We start from the raw sequence: 13,544 nt of genomic DNA on the forward strand, positions 1-13,544 counted from the left end.
TGCAACAGATACCACTGTCCCTTCCTCACAAGGATGAACTCATGCAGCAAGCTGAGCCTGTAGTGGCTATTATCCCTACCCCAGCTAGTCCAGAAACTGATGTTGTGCATATATTTTTGAACAAATCTGAAGCAGAAAATGCTCAGCCTGTCCAGCAAACCACAGATGATAAAACAGATGAAGAGATTGAGGTTGAGAAGGAAGTTTCATCACCTCTGAAGGATATGGAAGTTGAGCCCTCCAGATCCAACAAGGAGGAGGATGACAAGATTGAGGGGGAGCAAATTGCTTCCCGAGAGATTACCACCCCGGTCACCTCATCTAGTGCCCCTGCCTAGATGGAGGTTGATCCTGCTACTGCTTCGCAGTTAGAAGAGGAAGAAAAGAAAGCTGAAGAGCCCATCGCTCACGATGGAGAAGTTGTAGCACCCAGTGTGCCTCAAGTAACTGAAAAAGAAGTAGTTGTGACCCAAGTGTCTGAGGAAGTTGTTGTGCCTCCCACCGATGAGAATGCACCGAAAGAAAAGGCCCTAGTGCCTGATAGTTAGAAAACTACTGAAGGAGTTCCAGTGAAAGTAAATGATGGTCAGACTAGTGCCTCAAGGCCGTCTGCACCAGAGAAGTTGAAAAGGCCCCTTGCTCCACTCAAGCCCATTGATGAACATTTGCCTGCATCTGATGATATTCGTTCCATGGAAATGAGCGATGAAGAAAATATGAAAAATCCCCAGGAAACATTTCCTTTGCTCCTTGCTTAATATGGCCCAAATGGTCCTGCATTCAATGAGCAGCTTCATATTTTGGATCTAGCATTCATTGGGACAAGCCCTTATGAAGGAGAAAGGACTTCGTTGTCACCCAGGTTTTGGACTAAAGAACAGGCTGTGTACTATGCCCGGATTTTATTTGGCAAGAATCAGATTTTCAATCACAAGATTTTGAACTTTGCTGAGCTCAAAGAATGACCCTGCTTCCACGATGTCATCGAGCATTTTGAACATGCATTCCTAAAGGGTTTTCTGCGCTTCAATCATGGATGGAATCGAGAGGTAATCCATCAGTTCTATGCCACCTTGTACATCTAAGGAGAACTTGGAGATAGTTCAACATGGATCCTCGAATGGATGACGGGAAGGGAAAAGATCAAATGCTCGGCAGATCAATTTTTAGCCCTACTAAATCTTCCTTGATGTGAGTTTGAAAAAGATCGAGAACACAGGCTGCACTATTGGGATGTCTACAAAGCACAACTTCACATGCTAATGGTCCCCAATCTGGTCGGAGATGAATGTGATGATATAGATCCTAAGAAGTTGGCCTATGAGAACAAAGTGATGTTTCATATCCTCTGCAATTCTCTCACACCAACCAACATACCCAATTCTATCAATGGCATCATGGGAAATATTTTGTTAGCCATCTGTCAAGGAATTTGTTTCGATATTCTAGATCTATTAATTCGCAACTTGGCTTGTGCTGCTGATAGTCCCGAATCATTGAAGCCTTATGCCCCTTGGATCATGTATGCAATTGAGCAAATCATTGATGAAAAAGCCTTATGCCCTCATGTTCCTAAGGTTTTAATGCCACCAATTCGTGACACTCTTCGAATGGTGAAGGATATTGGCAAAAGAAAGGCACATGTTGATGTTGCTGGCACTGCTTCAACATTCGAGACTGCTCCAAAAGTTAAGAAAGCCAAGGTCGAAATCCCTCAAGAATAAAATCCATCTATGTATGAGCTTTGCATTCGCACAGAGCAAGCACTGGAAAGACACATCAAGCTCAATCGAAAAGAAAAGCTGGCGTTGATGACTGAGTTGAATTCGCTTCATAATTATGCTCGCCAAACCCTTCTGCATGAGAAGGAAGCAAAAAACACTCTTCGACTCTTCTGAGGTAGCATTATTCTCACAAGCAGCTGGCTGCCAAGGGTATCATGAAGGAATATGACTACTTGGAACTATTTGCTGTTCCTCGCGTCCGAAGACAAACTCCTGTGCTCCCTCAACGTTCTGCATCAACTGACCCGTTGTTTGTCGGACCAGATGATGAAATCGAAGATACAGCTGGGAAACTCATCTACAAGCCAGATGTTCATCGCACCATTTCCTCAAGAACCCGTGCTGCTACACCTGCTTCTGCTTCGACTATCCCTCGCTCTGCGGATTTTGATTCGTCAAGCGGTGCAAATTCTGATTCTGAGGACACTCCGGACGAGTAGTGCCTCGTATGTTTTGTCTTTCCTTTTTGACACTTGTTGACAAAACGGGGGACAAGTACATCAAGTGATAGATGAACGGGGTCTTTGCAGGGTGTTTTTATTCGCCTTTTGCTTTTCACAGTCGAACTCTTTGGTGTTTCTCGAACAATTTGCTTGTTGAACTTATCGCACAGTCTGTAGGGTTGAAATACTCGATCACCATGTATTGTTAATAACCCCCCTCCCCTGTTGAAATACTCGATCGCCATGTAGTGTTAACGACTGGTTATAGTAAGAATAGGCACGTTGAGTATGCCTAAGATATAGAGATGTGAAACCTCTATGAATGAAGAACCGGCAAAAACTCCAACATCAAAAACATCTGTTTGTGCAATATCTGCCTTCCTGTGTTTTGGAGATTGTTGACAAAACAGGTATGGACTGATTTGTTTGCTAGTGCATACAAAGAGAAATATTCCATACAGAAACCGAAGAGAATGCTATCTCCAGTGCCAAGTTCGAGGAACTTCACCGAAGTATATCTGCATTGCAGAGAAGAACGAGCTACATCTTTTAAGGATTTGTAGACGAGAAGATTGTTGTGAAGGAATTATCCCCTCGAAATATTTCTACTGAAGCAAAGCATTTGGTTCGGTGGTATTGTCCGAAGAAATTGACAAAGTGCTTTTCCTCATGAATATTCCTTCGTATCTACTGTGTTGCAGGAAAACTTCGTCTGAAATTTTACTCCTCCGAGCAATATCTTTTATTCCCTTGCTCTGACAATTCTCGAGTATCTATCTTGCAGGGAACTTACATCTCGTGTGGAATCAAATTTTGTTCTAAGAAAACCTTCATGTTATATCTTACGTCACAAATCTTTTCAAAGTATTTACTTTATCTATCTAAATCCTTTCAAAGATGGTGTGACACGAACCATCTTGGACAGTGTCGAGTGCATTGAAAGAGACCACGAATGAGATCTTATGTCAATGACACTCATACAAAGTTTCACCTCGCTTCCTTCCGATTTAACTACGCACTCAAATGATGCATATCTTTAGGGGGGCATGTATTATCTTCGTAATTATCTCTCGTCATTCATTATGCTTCGCATTACATTCCATTCATTATCTACCCTTTGATGTGCTTTGTTTTGTCAACAATCATCCAAAAAGGGGAGATTGTTGGTGCAATATCTGCCTTTCTATGTTTTGGAGATCGTTAACAGAAACAGGTATGGACTGATTTGTTTGCTAGTGCATATAGAGAGAAATAGCCAATATAGAAACCGAAGAGAATGCTATCTCCGGTGCCAAGTTCGAGGAACTTCACCGAAGTATATCTGCATTGCAGAGAAGAACGAGCAACATCTTTTAAGGAATTGTAGACGAGAAGATTGTTGTGAAGGAATTATCCCCTCGAAATATTTCTGCTGAAGCAAAGCATTTGGTTCGGTGGTATTGTCCGAAGAAATTAACTGCAGCGGACAGAAGTCGGAGACAAATTGAAGACGTAGTATTCTTTTCGTCTTTCTTCTTTTGTTCAACTGAATCATAGGACCTCCTTACTATTAAGAGGGGTATAGGTTCTCGAATCTTAGATCCGCTGTGATGCTTAGCCCAAAACCTATGAAAGTTATGAGAGAAATCTCTTTGTGCTCCGAGCAAATACTTGTCAGCAAGACACTGTGATCTTCTTCGCAACGAAATATTTGTCTCAAACCGAGGAGTTAGCATTACTTGCTCCCCAAGAAATGTTACCGTTGTGCTCAAAATCCGACCATTGGACTCGTGTCGTTTGGCCATTGGCTGCTCTCGATGTCCAATTTGGTCTTTTCCCATCAGGGAAGGTTGCGGCTATAAATTACCACCCCACACCGGCTTTGTCCAGTGGCTTCTCTGCTTAAGATTTCTGAGAAGATTGATTTGAGCACCCCCTCTTTGAGTGATTTTAGTTTAAGATACACCGAGAGAAAAATCAAGAGCCCAAACTTAGACAGTGGTTGTGCATCACAGTAGTTCCGAGTTAGAATTCTTGTACCTATTACTCTTGAGAGTTGCGCACTCTCTAGACGGATAGGTTTTGGCTCCAGTGTTGAAGAGTTTGTCTTCACCAAGCTAGATCTTCAGTAACCAAGAGTGATTGTGGTTCACGAAGGTCAATCGAAGGTTTGGAGATCGTCGACAAGTATCTACCACGAGTGAAATCAACTGAAGTCTGATCAGCTTCGAGTTGAAGGAGAATAGGGTGAAGAGAGTTTATCTTCTGTGTTAAGTCACGACCCCTCCAACCAGACGTAGCCCTTTTGTAGAAGGGTGAACTGGTCTACCAAATCTCTCTGTCGCCGTCGAGCACCACTGGTTCAATTTACTTCACTACATTACTTTCTGCAGTCTTCATGTGTGCTCTATGACGATAGTTATCTGATCAGTTATTTTCTGTTGCATATCATTCGACTTCACTCTCGCTGTAATAGTTATCTTTCGTTGCTCACATTGTTGCTCCCTCATCACTCTGTCATGTTACATTAGTTCTTGGTATCCTATGTGTTGTGAACTTTTACATCAGTGTAGTCTTTCTTCATAGTTATTCATCGCAGTTCAGTTACAACTCTCTGTCATGTTATTATTTCCGTTGGCATATTGTATTACCATCATGATCATCAAGCCTGTTGTATCCTATGCTCGAACCATCATTGCATCCTACCTTGAAGGTTTTGTTCCTCAATTGCATGCTTGATTGAGTTTGTATCTACCGAACCTTATTTTTGTTGTTGTGTTTGGGATCAGTTCAAAACATTTGAAAGAGTTTTCGAATCTCCCATTCACCCCCCTCTGGTCGATATACTCTCGGTCCTAACAACATCATAGAAGATGCATATAAGAACTCTGCTTTCAACGAACTCGAGCTTGTCATGAAGATGACCATAAGGTCTAAAACTCACAAAGAGAAAACCAAACAAGAATCAAGAAAGATGATGCAAGGATGCAATGGTTTGATCTCTCTACGAACGATACGAACAAGCTACTTACTTGAGAGTCCCCCTTGATAGTACGGCAATCGATCCTATAACCGGTCTCCCAACTACCACCACGAGACTGGTAAAATAGAAAACTATCGAGGGCAAACCTTTGCCTTGCACATAGTCCACTTGAGCTAGATGATGACGATCCTGACTTCCTCAAGTTGGTCCACCTTTCTTGATTGCGTTGGCTCGATGAAGACTAGATGATTGCTCCCCCATACTCCACCATGGGCGAGCCACTCTTCGAGACATCTTTACAAGTCCATTGTCACCACAATGGACGGCAAGCTTCAAGCATGATCTCTACCTGATGCTCCACTTGAACTTGCACACTGCAATCTTGATGAAGATCACCACTTGATGTCATCCTCCATAGGTTGTATGATATCTTCCTTTTGACGCAAGCCCATGGAAACATACCTAACCTCACATAGAACTATCACGTAGACCATGGGTTAGTACACAAAGCATAATGGACAATGCTTATCATTCCATGGGATCACTTGATCCCTCTCGGTACATCTTGTACGCTTTGTGTGTTGATCAACTTGATTCACTCTTGACTTAGTCTTGATCAACCATGTTTCATGACCAATCTTTATATAATTCCTTGAATAACACCTTGGTCAACACATAAACTCCTTGAAACCAACACATGGACTTCAAGAAGTTCCTATGGACAAATCCTTCAAATATAACTCAAGGCAACCATTAATCCATAGAGAATGTCATCAATTACCAACACCAAACATGGGGCCACCGCATGTTCTTTCAATTTCAATACGAGAATTAGAACCCTAAACCCAGAAAGTTTTATTCTAATATGTTATAAACTCTTCCATGGCAGAAATTATAAGGTACTACCTTCTGAACACCAACACGCCATTTTTAAAATCATTTTTCTTACCCGTTGACCATATTTTTGTGACACCAAACATTTTAAGTGACACTACGAATCGTCCCAGAAAATGGGCGTGCATGGTGACGCCCAAAAAGCGCCGCCGAAAATAAGGCTAGAACGTCGCCAAAGTTTGCTACGGTGCTGCCTCGGGAGGGAAACACCTAATGATGGTGGACCGTCACAAAAAATGATTTTAGCCGACATTTCCTGTTTTGTCGTGAGGGTTTTTGTCACTGAATAGACAAAAATTTGTAGTTGTATGAACGTGAGCATACAATCTAGACAAGAAAGCGAAAGAAGCCCTTGTGTGCTGTCAAGTTGGATATGACCAAAGCATATGACAGAGTCAACTGGATTTTTCTTGAGCAGATGTTGGCACAATTTGGTGTTGCTCCTGCTTGGATCATGATGATTATGAGATGTGTGACTTTAGTTAATTTTGTGGTGAAATTTAATGGAGGACTGTCGAGAGGGTTTGTTCCTTCAAGGGGCCTTTGGTAGGGTGATCTGTTGTCTCTATACTTATTTTTGTTCTGTGTGAAGGGTTTCTCGGCATTATTGAAGAAGGCGCAGGAAGATAATAGTATCAAGGGGGTGTTCTTTGTGAGCACTGGCCCCCCAAGTTACACACTTGTTATTTGCAGATGACAACATCATCTTCTTGCAGGGCTCTCAGGATAATCTCCATGTGCTCAAAAATATCCCGGTAAGATCTGAGGAGGCCTCTGGACAGTAAGTCAACCTTCAAAAATCTTCTATTTTCTTTGGGAACGGTTGTCTACAGGAGCAAAAGGAAGTCTTGAAGCAAGTCATTGGAATTGATTCAGAAGCTCTTAGTAAGAGATACTTGGGGCTCCCAACGCTGGTCGGGAAATCAAAAGATGGTACGTTCAGGTATGTAACAAACTGTTCTTAAGGAAAAGTGACATGCTGGAAGGGACAGGGCCTCTCAAAGGCTGCTAGAGAATTACTAGTCAAATTCGTTCTCCAAGCTACACCGACATTCACTATGAGTTGTTTTCACCTCACAAAGAAGATGTGCTGGAACCTGACATCACATGCTTCTAAATTCTGGTGGCGTGCAATGAATGGTGAATGCAAGGTGCACTGGATAGAGTGGGATAAGATGTGCTAGTCCAAGCGGAATGGAGGTATGGGCATTCGCGATCCGGGGGATTTTGCAGGTGTCGACTTCGCTGTGTGCTACGGTCCTCAAGGCAAGATATTTCAGTGGCAGCTCCATAATGAATGCAACTTGTCCAGCAGGGGGGTCTTACACGTCCAGAAGTATTTTACATGGACGGGATTTGTTGAGAGCTGGGTGTATCTAGTGAATTGGTGATGGCTCCTCTATGAACATACACCATGATCCTTGGATCCCTAGGCAAGGGATCTGTTGCCACTTGGTGCAGACTATGTTCCTGGGGTGTATGTTCACAGAGGAGCCACTTCTTGCAGACTATGTTCCTCCTAGGCAAGGTGGACGCAATGTTTTCAGCGGATGATGCATGTGACATGAAACAAATTGCGGTAGGGGGGCCAGGTGTGGATGACTATATTGCATGGAATTATACAAAGAACAGTATATTCTATGTGAGTTCTGCTTATCACCTAAGGATGATGATGGATCAGATTAAGTCTGGACGGCCATAATCTTCATCGTCGGTACACAAGTAGAGGATGGTTAACACTATGGGATACATCAGCACCGGGTAAGGCCAAGATACACATGTGGAGACTCGTGCAAAATGGACTGACGGTAGGGACTGAGTTGCACCGTTGGCGTATTAAAGTAGGTGTGTTTTGTACGGCGTGTGGTCGAGAGGAAACTAGTTATCACAGATTCTGGGAGTGCCCACATTATGTATGTTTCTGGAAAAAGCTTCGCTCAGAGCTGGGAATTTCGGTGGCGATTCCACCGTGCAATACTGATCCCCAGAGTAAGCTTACGAGCTGGCTCCTTGGCTGGTTCGCACATGATCCAGAAAATGAGAGGTCAGTGATGGTACAAGCAGTGTATGGCCTCGGGCTTGTGCGTGATGGATGTAAGATAGCTGAACTGCATGACATATCACAGTCTATTCCTGCATATGTGAAGGGGTGGGATGATATACATGCGAAGGAGGTCAAACCTAGTAACCCAAATATTCCGAAGGCGTGGGAGGCACCGAAAGAGGGATGGATCAAAGCAAACTTCGACGGGGCAGTGTCAATGCATAGAGAAAAAGGAGGAGGGGGCGATGTGCTTCGTCATCATGGAGGCGCCTTCAGGGCTGCAGCGTGCCACTTCTTCAGTACGTCCATAGACCCAGAGAAGGTGGAGATCCAGGCCTGCAAGAGGGCCATCGAGCTCGCTATGGAGATAAATACACAGAAGCTACATCTGAAAAGTGATAGTTCCAGTGTGGTGGCCATGCTTAACAGCCCGAGGAAGAACCTCTTTAGCTGTAGGGCAGCTCGTGAAGGAGATTAAGGGATGCTAAATACTCCCTCCGTCTCAGAATAACTGTCTCAACTTTGTGAGACAATTATTTGGCACGGATGGAGTAACTATCAGCAGTGATAGTTTCGGACGAAATTCCTATTTATACTTAATAAATAAAGCAGCAACATTTATACCCTTAAAAAAAGGCATGTCAGGATTATTACAGGGCGCGTGGTGGTGCGAGCAGGGCCCTACCCTTAAAACGCCATAATTGCGGCACACCATCACACCATCATGCATCTCCTCCTCCTGCCGCCATAAAGGCACCCGGCTTGTATAGAGACAGCTATCCTAACACACTAGTAGACCATCGATAGATGATAGATTTAGATCACTTTGAAGCAAGCAACGAACGACGACGACGACATGGACTCCCCCTCTGCAATGATTCAGTGCCGCGATGCATCCCCCGAAAACATGGCCCGGCTCTCGCAGCCTACTAGCTAACATGTACTACTAGCAGGAGTATTATAATTTTCCCCTCTTTCTTTTTTCTTTGACCTACGACTACGAGCGCTCAACTTTTTCTCCCTCAGCCGTGACATGGGACTAGCGTAGGCTATAGGAACGCCCTGCCTCTGCCTGCATGGTGGTAGCAGCATAATTGTTGCATTCCCATTCCATTCCATTCCGTTCGGTCCATCACCTGCTGCCCCACTTCAGAACTAGAATTAGAATTACTAGTAGATCGTACCGAACCTCCTCCAAGAAAGTCGTTTGTGAACGACCGAATGTATTATATTATGGTAAAATAAAATAAATACAAAACTGAAGCACCCATTTGGAGCCCAATGATGGCGGTCGAGCCGTGGTTTAAAAGCTCAATATCGAACCATGATGGCTAATGATGGCGATCCACGGCATGGCACGTCCAACGGAGAGGAGAGGGGAGGAGAGGATCAGCAGCGACCATTGCCGCTGGCCGCGCGCCGGCCGGTCCCAGCTCCTGACACGGCGCGTGGGCTGGCTCTCCGGCGCGGCGCCCAGCGGGAATGGATCCGCCATCCGCGACAAAGCAACACCGGGCCTCTCAAAACAATGGAATATAATATCAACACTACCACGCGTACAACTAAACCGAACTGAGCTCCGAGCAAGCACGTACCACTACGTAGAGAGAGCAGTACCAAGATCCACTGGGACGAAAGAGAAAAGGCGATGGGTGATGGCCCGAGGCTTTGGAGGGATGCAGTACGTACTTGATCAGTGGATCGATCGATGACAAAGGTCCAAATGTTCGTTCGTTTTTTACCGTGGTAGGGGAGTAGTTGGAGGGAGAGGAATCAATTGATTGATGTGAGGGACCAGGCAGTGAGGGAGAAATAGCATGCAGGCGGAGGCAGAGGCAGGGGCAGGCAGGCGACAGTGGTGGTGTTTATTACTGTGGTCATAGGATGGGAGTGTGCAATTCTGGTGTAAGCCAACCTGAATGCAGCTAGCTAGGGGACAGTCCAATCTTACCCCATCAATAATGTGAGTGCAGGGCGCAGGAAAAAGAAAGCATAGCCAAAAACTGCACCTAGCATCCTCTCCTTCCTCGCTCGCTCACATGGACCACCGCAACCATCATCATCACCTTCTCCATTCACCTCTGTCTGTCACCATGGCCGGGAGGAGTAGACTAGTATATCTTTCTTCCCTCACACCGACGAAGCAAGGCAGAAAGCTAAAGGCACTACTGGGTTGAGTTGACAACATTCCACTACTACTACTCCCTCCAGTAGTATATGTGTGTGGGATTGTAGGGATAAGCTGCCTACTGCCAGAAGGAAACCACAGCACGGAACACGCAAAGCAAACCAAAGCAAAGCGAACACAATGGCGATATGCATGCAAGAAGGAAACCACCAGCAGCACCTTCTTAGTCTCGAATTATAAAAAGCACCATCATCTCTTATGACAACTATAGATAATTACTATACCTACCTTCGCCTTCAAGGAAGTTCACTTTTTTTTTGCTGAGAAAATAAGCTAAGTAAGAGAGAAAAAGGAGCGAGCTAGATGGGATGGGACTCGTTTCCCATGTATACTGACTGACTGACTGAGCCGGTGATGGACGGCGATGACGACGACGATCTCAGAGTTCCTTCCGGTTGGCTGGTTGGTTGGTTGGCTGGCTTTGGACAGAGCGGCGGCGGTGAGAAGAGAAGAGAAAGGAAAGCACCCACCGGCCACTGCACTGCACTGGGTACAGCGCGACGGCGGCGGCCACGATCCGTCTCCTCTCACATCACCGAGCAGCTGTTGGGGTTCTCGTCGCTGAAGTAGTTGTAAGGGTCCGCGTGCGGGTGCGGCTGCATCGGCATCGGGTACGCCATTGGGTACGGCATGGGCGGCCGCCCGTACCCGTACCCCATCGGCATCGCCGGGTACCCCGCCGGAGCGCCGCCACCGCCGTGGTGGGGGTGGGCGTGGGCGTGCCCGTGCCCGTTCATCATCGCCTGCTGCTGTTGCTGCTGCTGCTGCATCATCATTTGTTGCTGGTGCTGCATCATGGCCATGTACTGCTGCTGCGCCATGGGGTTCCCGGCAGCCTGCATCATCTCGGCGGGGCCGGACGGCATGCCGCCGCCGCCGCCGCCGCCCGCGCCTCCCTGGAAGAACCCAGGTGGAGGCATGCCGCCGGCCGGCATGCCATGAGCGGCTCCGCCACCGCCCTGCGCGCCTCCCATGTGGGGGTGGTGGCCCATGGGCCCTCCCATCGGGCCCATACCAGGAAAGCCGGGAGCGCCCATCATGTTAGGCCTCATCATGGCCTGCTGCTGCGGCGGCATGCCGATGCCGCCCATCGGTCCACCGACACCGAGGCCGGGGCCACCGCCGCCGCCCTTCTTCCCAGGTTGGCCCGCCTGGCCCCCGCCGCCCGGGGCGCCTCCTCCTCCTCCTTTGGCGTTGTTCGCCTGGCCACCGCCTCCATTCTTGCCACCGCCGTTGCCGTTACCGCCCCCGCCACCTTGGTTCTGCTTGCCACCTGCGTCTTTCTTGCCACCGCCACCGCCACCGCCGTTGTTGGGATTCCCCTTGATCTGCACCGGGATCTCGTTGCCACCCTTCTTGCCACCATTGTTGCCGCCCTTCTTGTCTCCTCCACCGGCGTTCGGTGGCATGGCCATCGGCTTCATCATCATCTTGGGGTCGTCGAAGTAGTCGTCGTCGAGGCCGTCATCGTCGAAATCATCCTCGTCGTCGAAGTCGTCGAACTCGTCGTCGAACTCGCTGCCGTCGTCCCCGAACTCATCCTCTGGTGGGAGGTTGAACTTGACGGACTTGGGGTCCTTCATCGGCGCGGCCGCCGCGAACGGCATCTTCCCGTCCATGAACTGCGGCAGCTTCATTCCCTTCATCTGCATCTGCTGTTGCAGCTGCTGAAGCTGCTGCGCCGTCGGCTGCGGCATCATCATCTTTGCGTCCTTGCTAGCACCTCCGCCGCCGCCGCCGCCGCCGCCGCCACCTTTCTGACCCTTGGCACCGCCGGCGTCCTTGGACTGGCCCTTGCCACCGGCGTCCTTGGCCTGGCCCTTAGCACCGCCGTCAAGTTGGAGCTTCTGAAACTGGTTAGCCATTCCAGCCTTGGACCCCCAGAGTTCGGCTGGCTTGCCAGCCTTGGTCAGCTTCTTGATGATGGTGTCCGGATCCACCATGCCAGACACCGTCACCTTCCCCTGCTCCGGGTCTATGCTGGATTGGTACACCCCTGACGATGAATTCAACACATCTCCGTTACAGAAAATTAACTCGAAAATGCAGAGATAATAAGCAAGAGCGAAACTGAAGCAATTAGATTACTATTTAAAAGAAAAGGCTTATCTTCTCACCTTCGATCTTGTGCAGGATCTTCTTGACCTTCTTCTGGCAGCCATCACAGTGGATGTTCACTTTGAGCACGCAAGTCTGGGAATTTCGGAGGAACAGAGAACACAGGGTCACCAAAATAGCAAAACATGGAGGTTTGGAAACACAAGATAGCGGGGGACACGGGAGGAAACACAGGTGAAAAGAAAAGTAAAGTAAGGCAAAGCTGCGTGCGTGCCTAATCAATCAAAGAATGGCAGCAAAAACAAGAAGGAACACGGAATGTCTTGAGTTGAGACGACGCGAGAACGCACCTGTATCTTGAGGACCTCCTCCTTACTCATCCCGGACCGCCTCAAGTGCCCCGCAACTGCCCAGATCTGTCACACGGAGGCCTCAAATCAGACGAAGAACAAACAACAACAACAACAACCAGGAGGAAAACATTGCTCTCGTGAGAGAGAAGGTGCGGTATGATCAGAAGAAGGGAGAGGGAGGAAAAAATGCCTTCTCGCTGGAGATAACTCGGTGTCCTGCAATATAATATCTCCCCACACACACTCACACGCAAAAGAGTAAGTGCAGCGGAGAGAGAGAGAAAAGGAACAGGGCTGTGGCTTATTAGAGTTTGTGTGTTTGCAGAAAACCAAGAGGGGGGGCTTGGTCTATTAGGCCTCTGTGGTCCAGAGGAGGAAGAGGGGTTGGAGATGGCGAGAGGAGAGGAGAGGCTTCCTCTTGGTCTAATGAGCACGGGCACCATCCTCCATCTGCTTACCCTTTTATTTCGACCTTTGGCCTTTGGCACTGGAGCGGAAGCCTTTCCCTTTGCCCTCCCCTCGGCCGATTCTGTGTGTGAAATCCTACTCCTACAAAAGACTAGCCAGGGAGAGAATTAAATACCCTTTGTCACTTGTCAGTAAGTACAGGGAGTAGTGTACTGCTGCGCTTACCGATGCCCCTCCCCGCTTCTTTTTTGCAAAAGCGTACATGCAAGTCTTGTTCAACTCAACTGCCAATTTCATATCAGTCCCTCCCTCTGTGACTTCAGTTAGACTGTTTGTAGAGCCTACTATTTCTCTCGGGACGTGCGGATGACTGCCCATCAGAGGAATATTCCGTTAAGTTTATGTACCGC

The 13,544-nt window shown here is 47.4% G+C and overlaps 1 protein-coding gene across 2 annotated transcripts; it reads right to left on the reverse strand.

The window, feature by feature from the left end:
- Window positions 1-10,444: 10,444 nt before the first annotated feature.
- On the reverse strand, window positions 10,445-13,332 carry LOC123120326 (heavy metal-associated isoprenylated plant protein 32). Of its 2 annotated transcripts, none has more exons than XM_044540297.1 (4): window positions 13,185-13,332; window positions 12,724-12,789; window positions 12,433-12,508; window positions 10,445-12,311 (listed from the first exon to the last, which is right to left on the reverse strand). In XM_044540297.1, exons 2-4 carry the CDS (start codon window positions 12,751-12,753, stop codon window positions 10,843-10,845), a joined length of 1,575 nt encoding a protein of 524 aa, XP_044396232.1. In that variant the 5' UTR covers window positions 12,754-12,789; window positions 13,185-13,332; the 3' UTR covers window positions 10,445-10,842. The 2 variants fall into 2 exon arrangements, with proteins under 2 accessions (XP_044396232.1, XP_044396231.1); XM_044540296.1 differs by lacking the exon at window positions 13,185-13,332 and adding an exon at window positions 12,917-13,172.
- Between the last annotated feature and the right edge of the window lie 212 nt (window positions 13,333-13,544).

The sequence above is a fragment of the Triticum aestivum genome, chromosome 5D, assembly GCF_018294505.1.
Source record: "Triticum aestivum cultivar Chinese Spring chromosome 5D, IWGSC CS RefSeq v2.1, whole genome shotgun sequence".
NCBI classification, from domain to species: domain Eukaryota; kingdom Viridiplantae; phylum Streptophyta; class Magnoliopsida; order Poales; family Poaceae; genus Triticum; species Triticum aestivum.

Coding starts and splice junctions, on each gene's coding strand:
- LOC123120326 (XM_044540297.1), bottom strand. CDS start 12,753: ATGAGTAAGGAGGAGGTCCTCAAGATACAG. Junction 12,509..12,723: donor AGGAGGTCCTCAAGATACAG/GTGCGTTCTCGC, acceptor CGAAATTCCCAG/ACTTGCGTGCTCAAAGTGAA. Junction 12,312..12,432: donor GATCCTGCACAAGATCGAAG/GTGAGAAGATAA, acceptor ATTCATCGTCAG/GGGTGTACCAATCCAGCATA.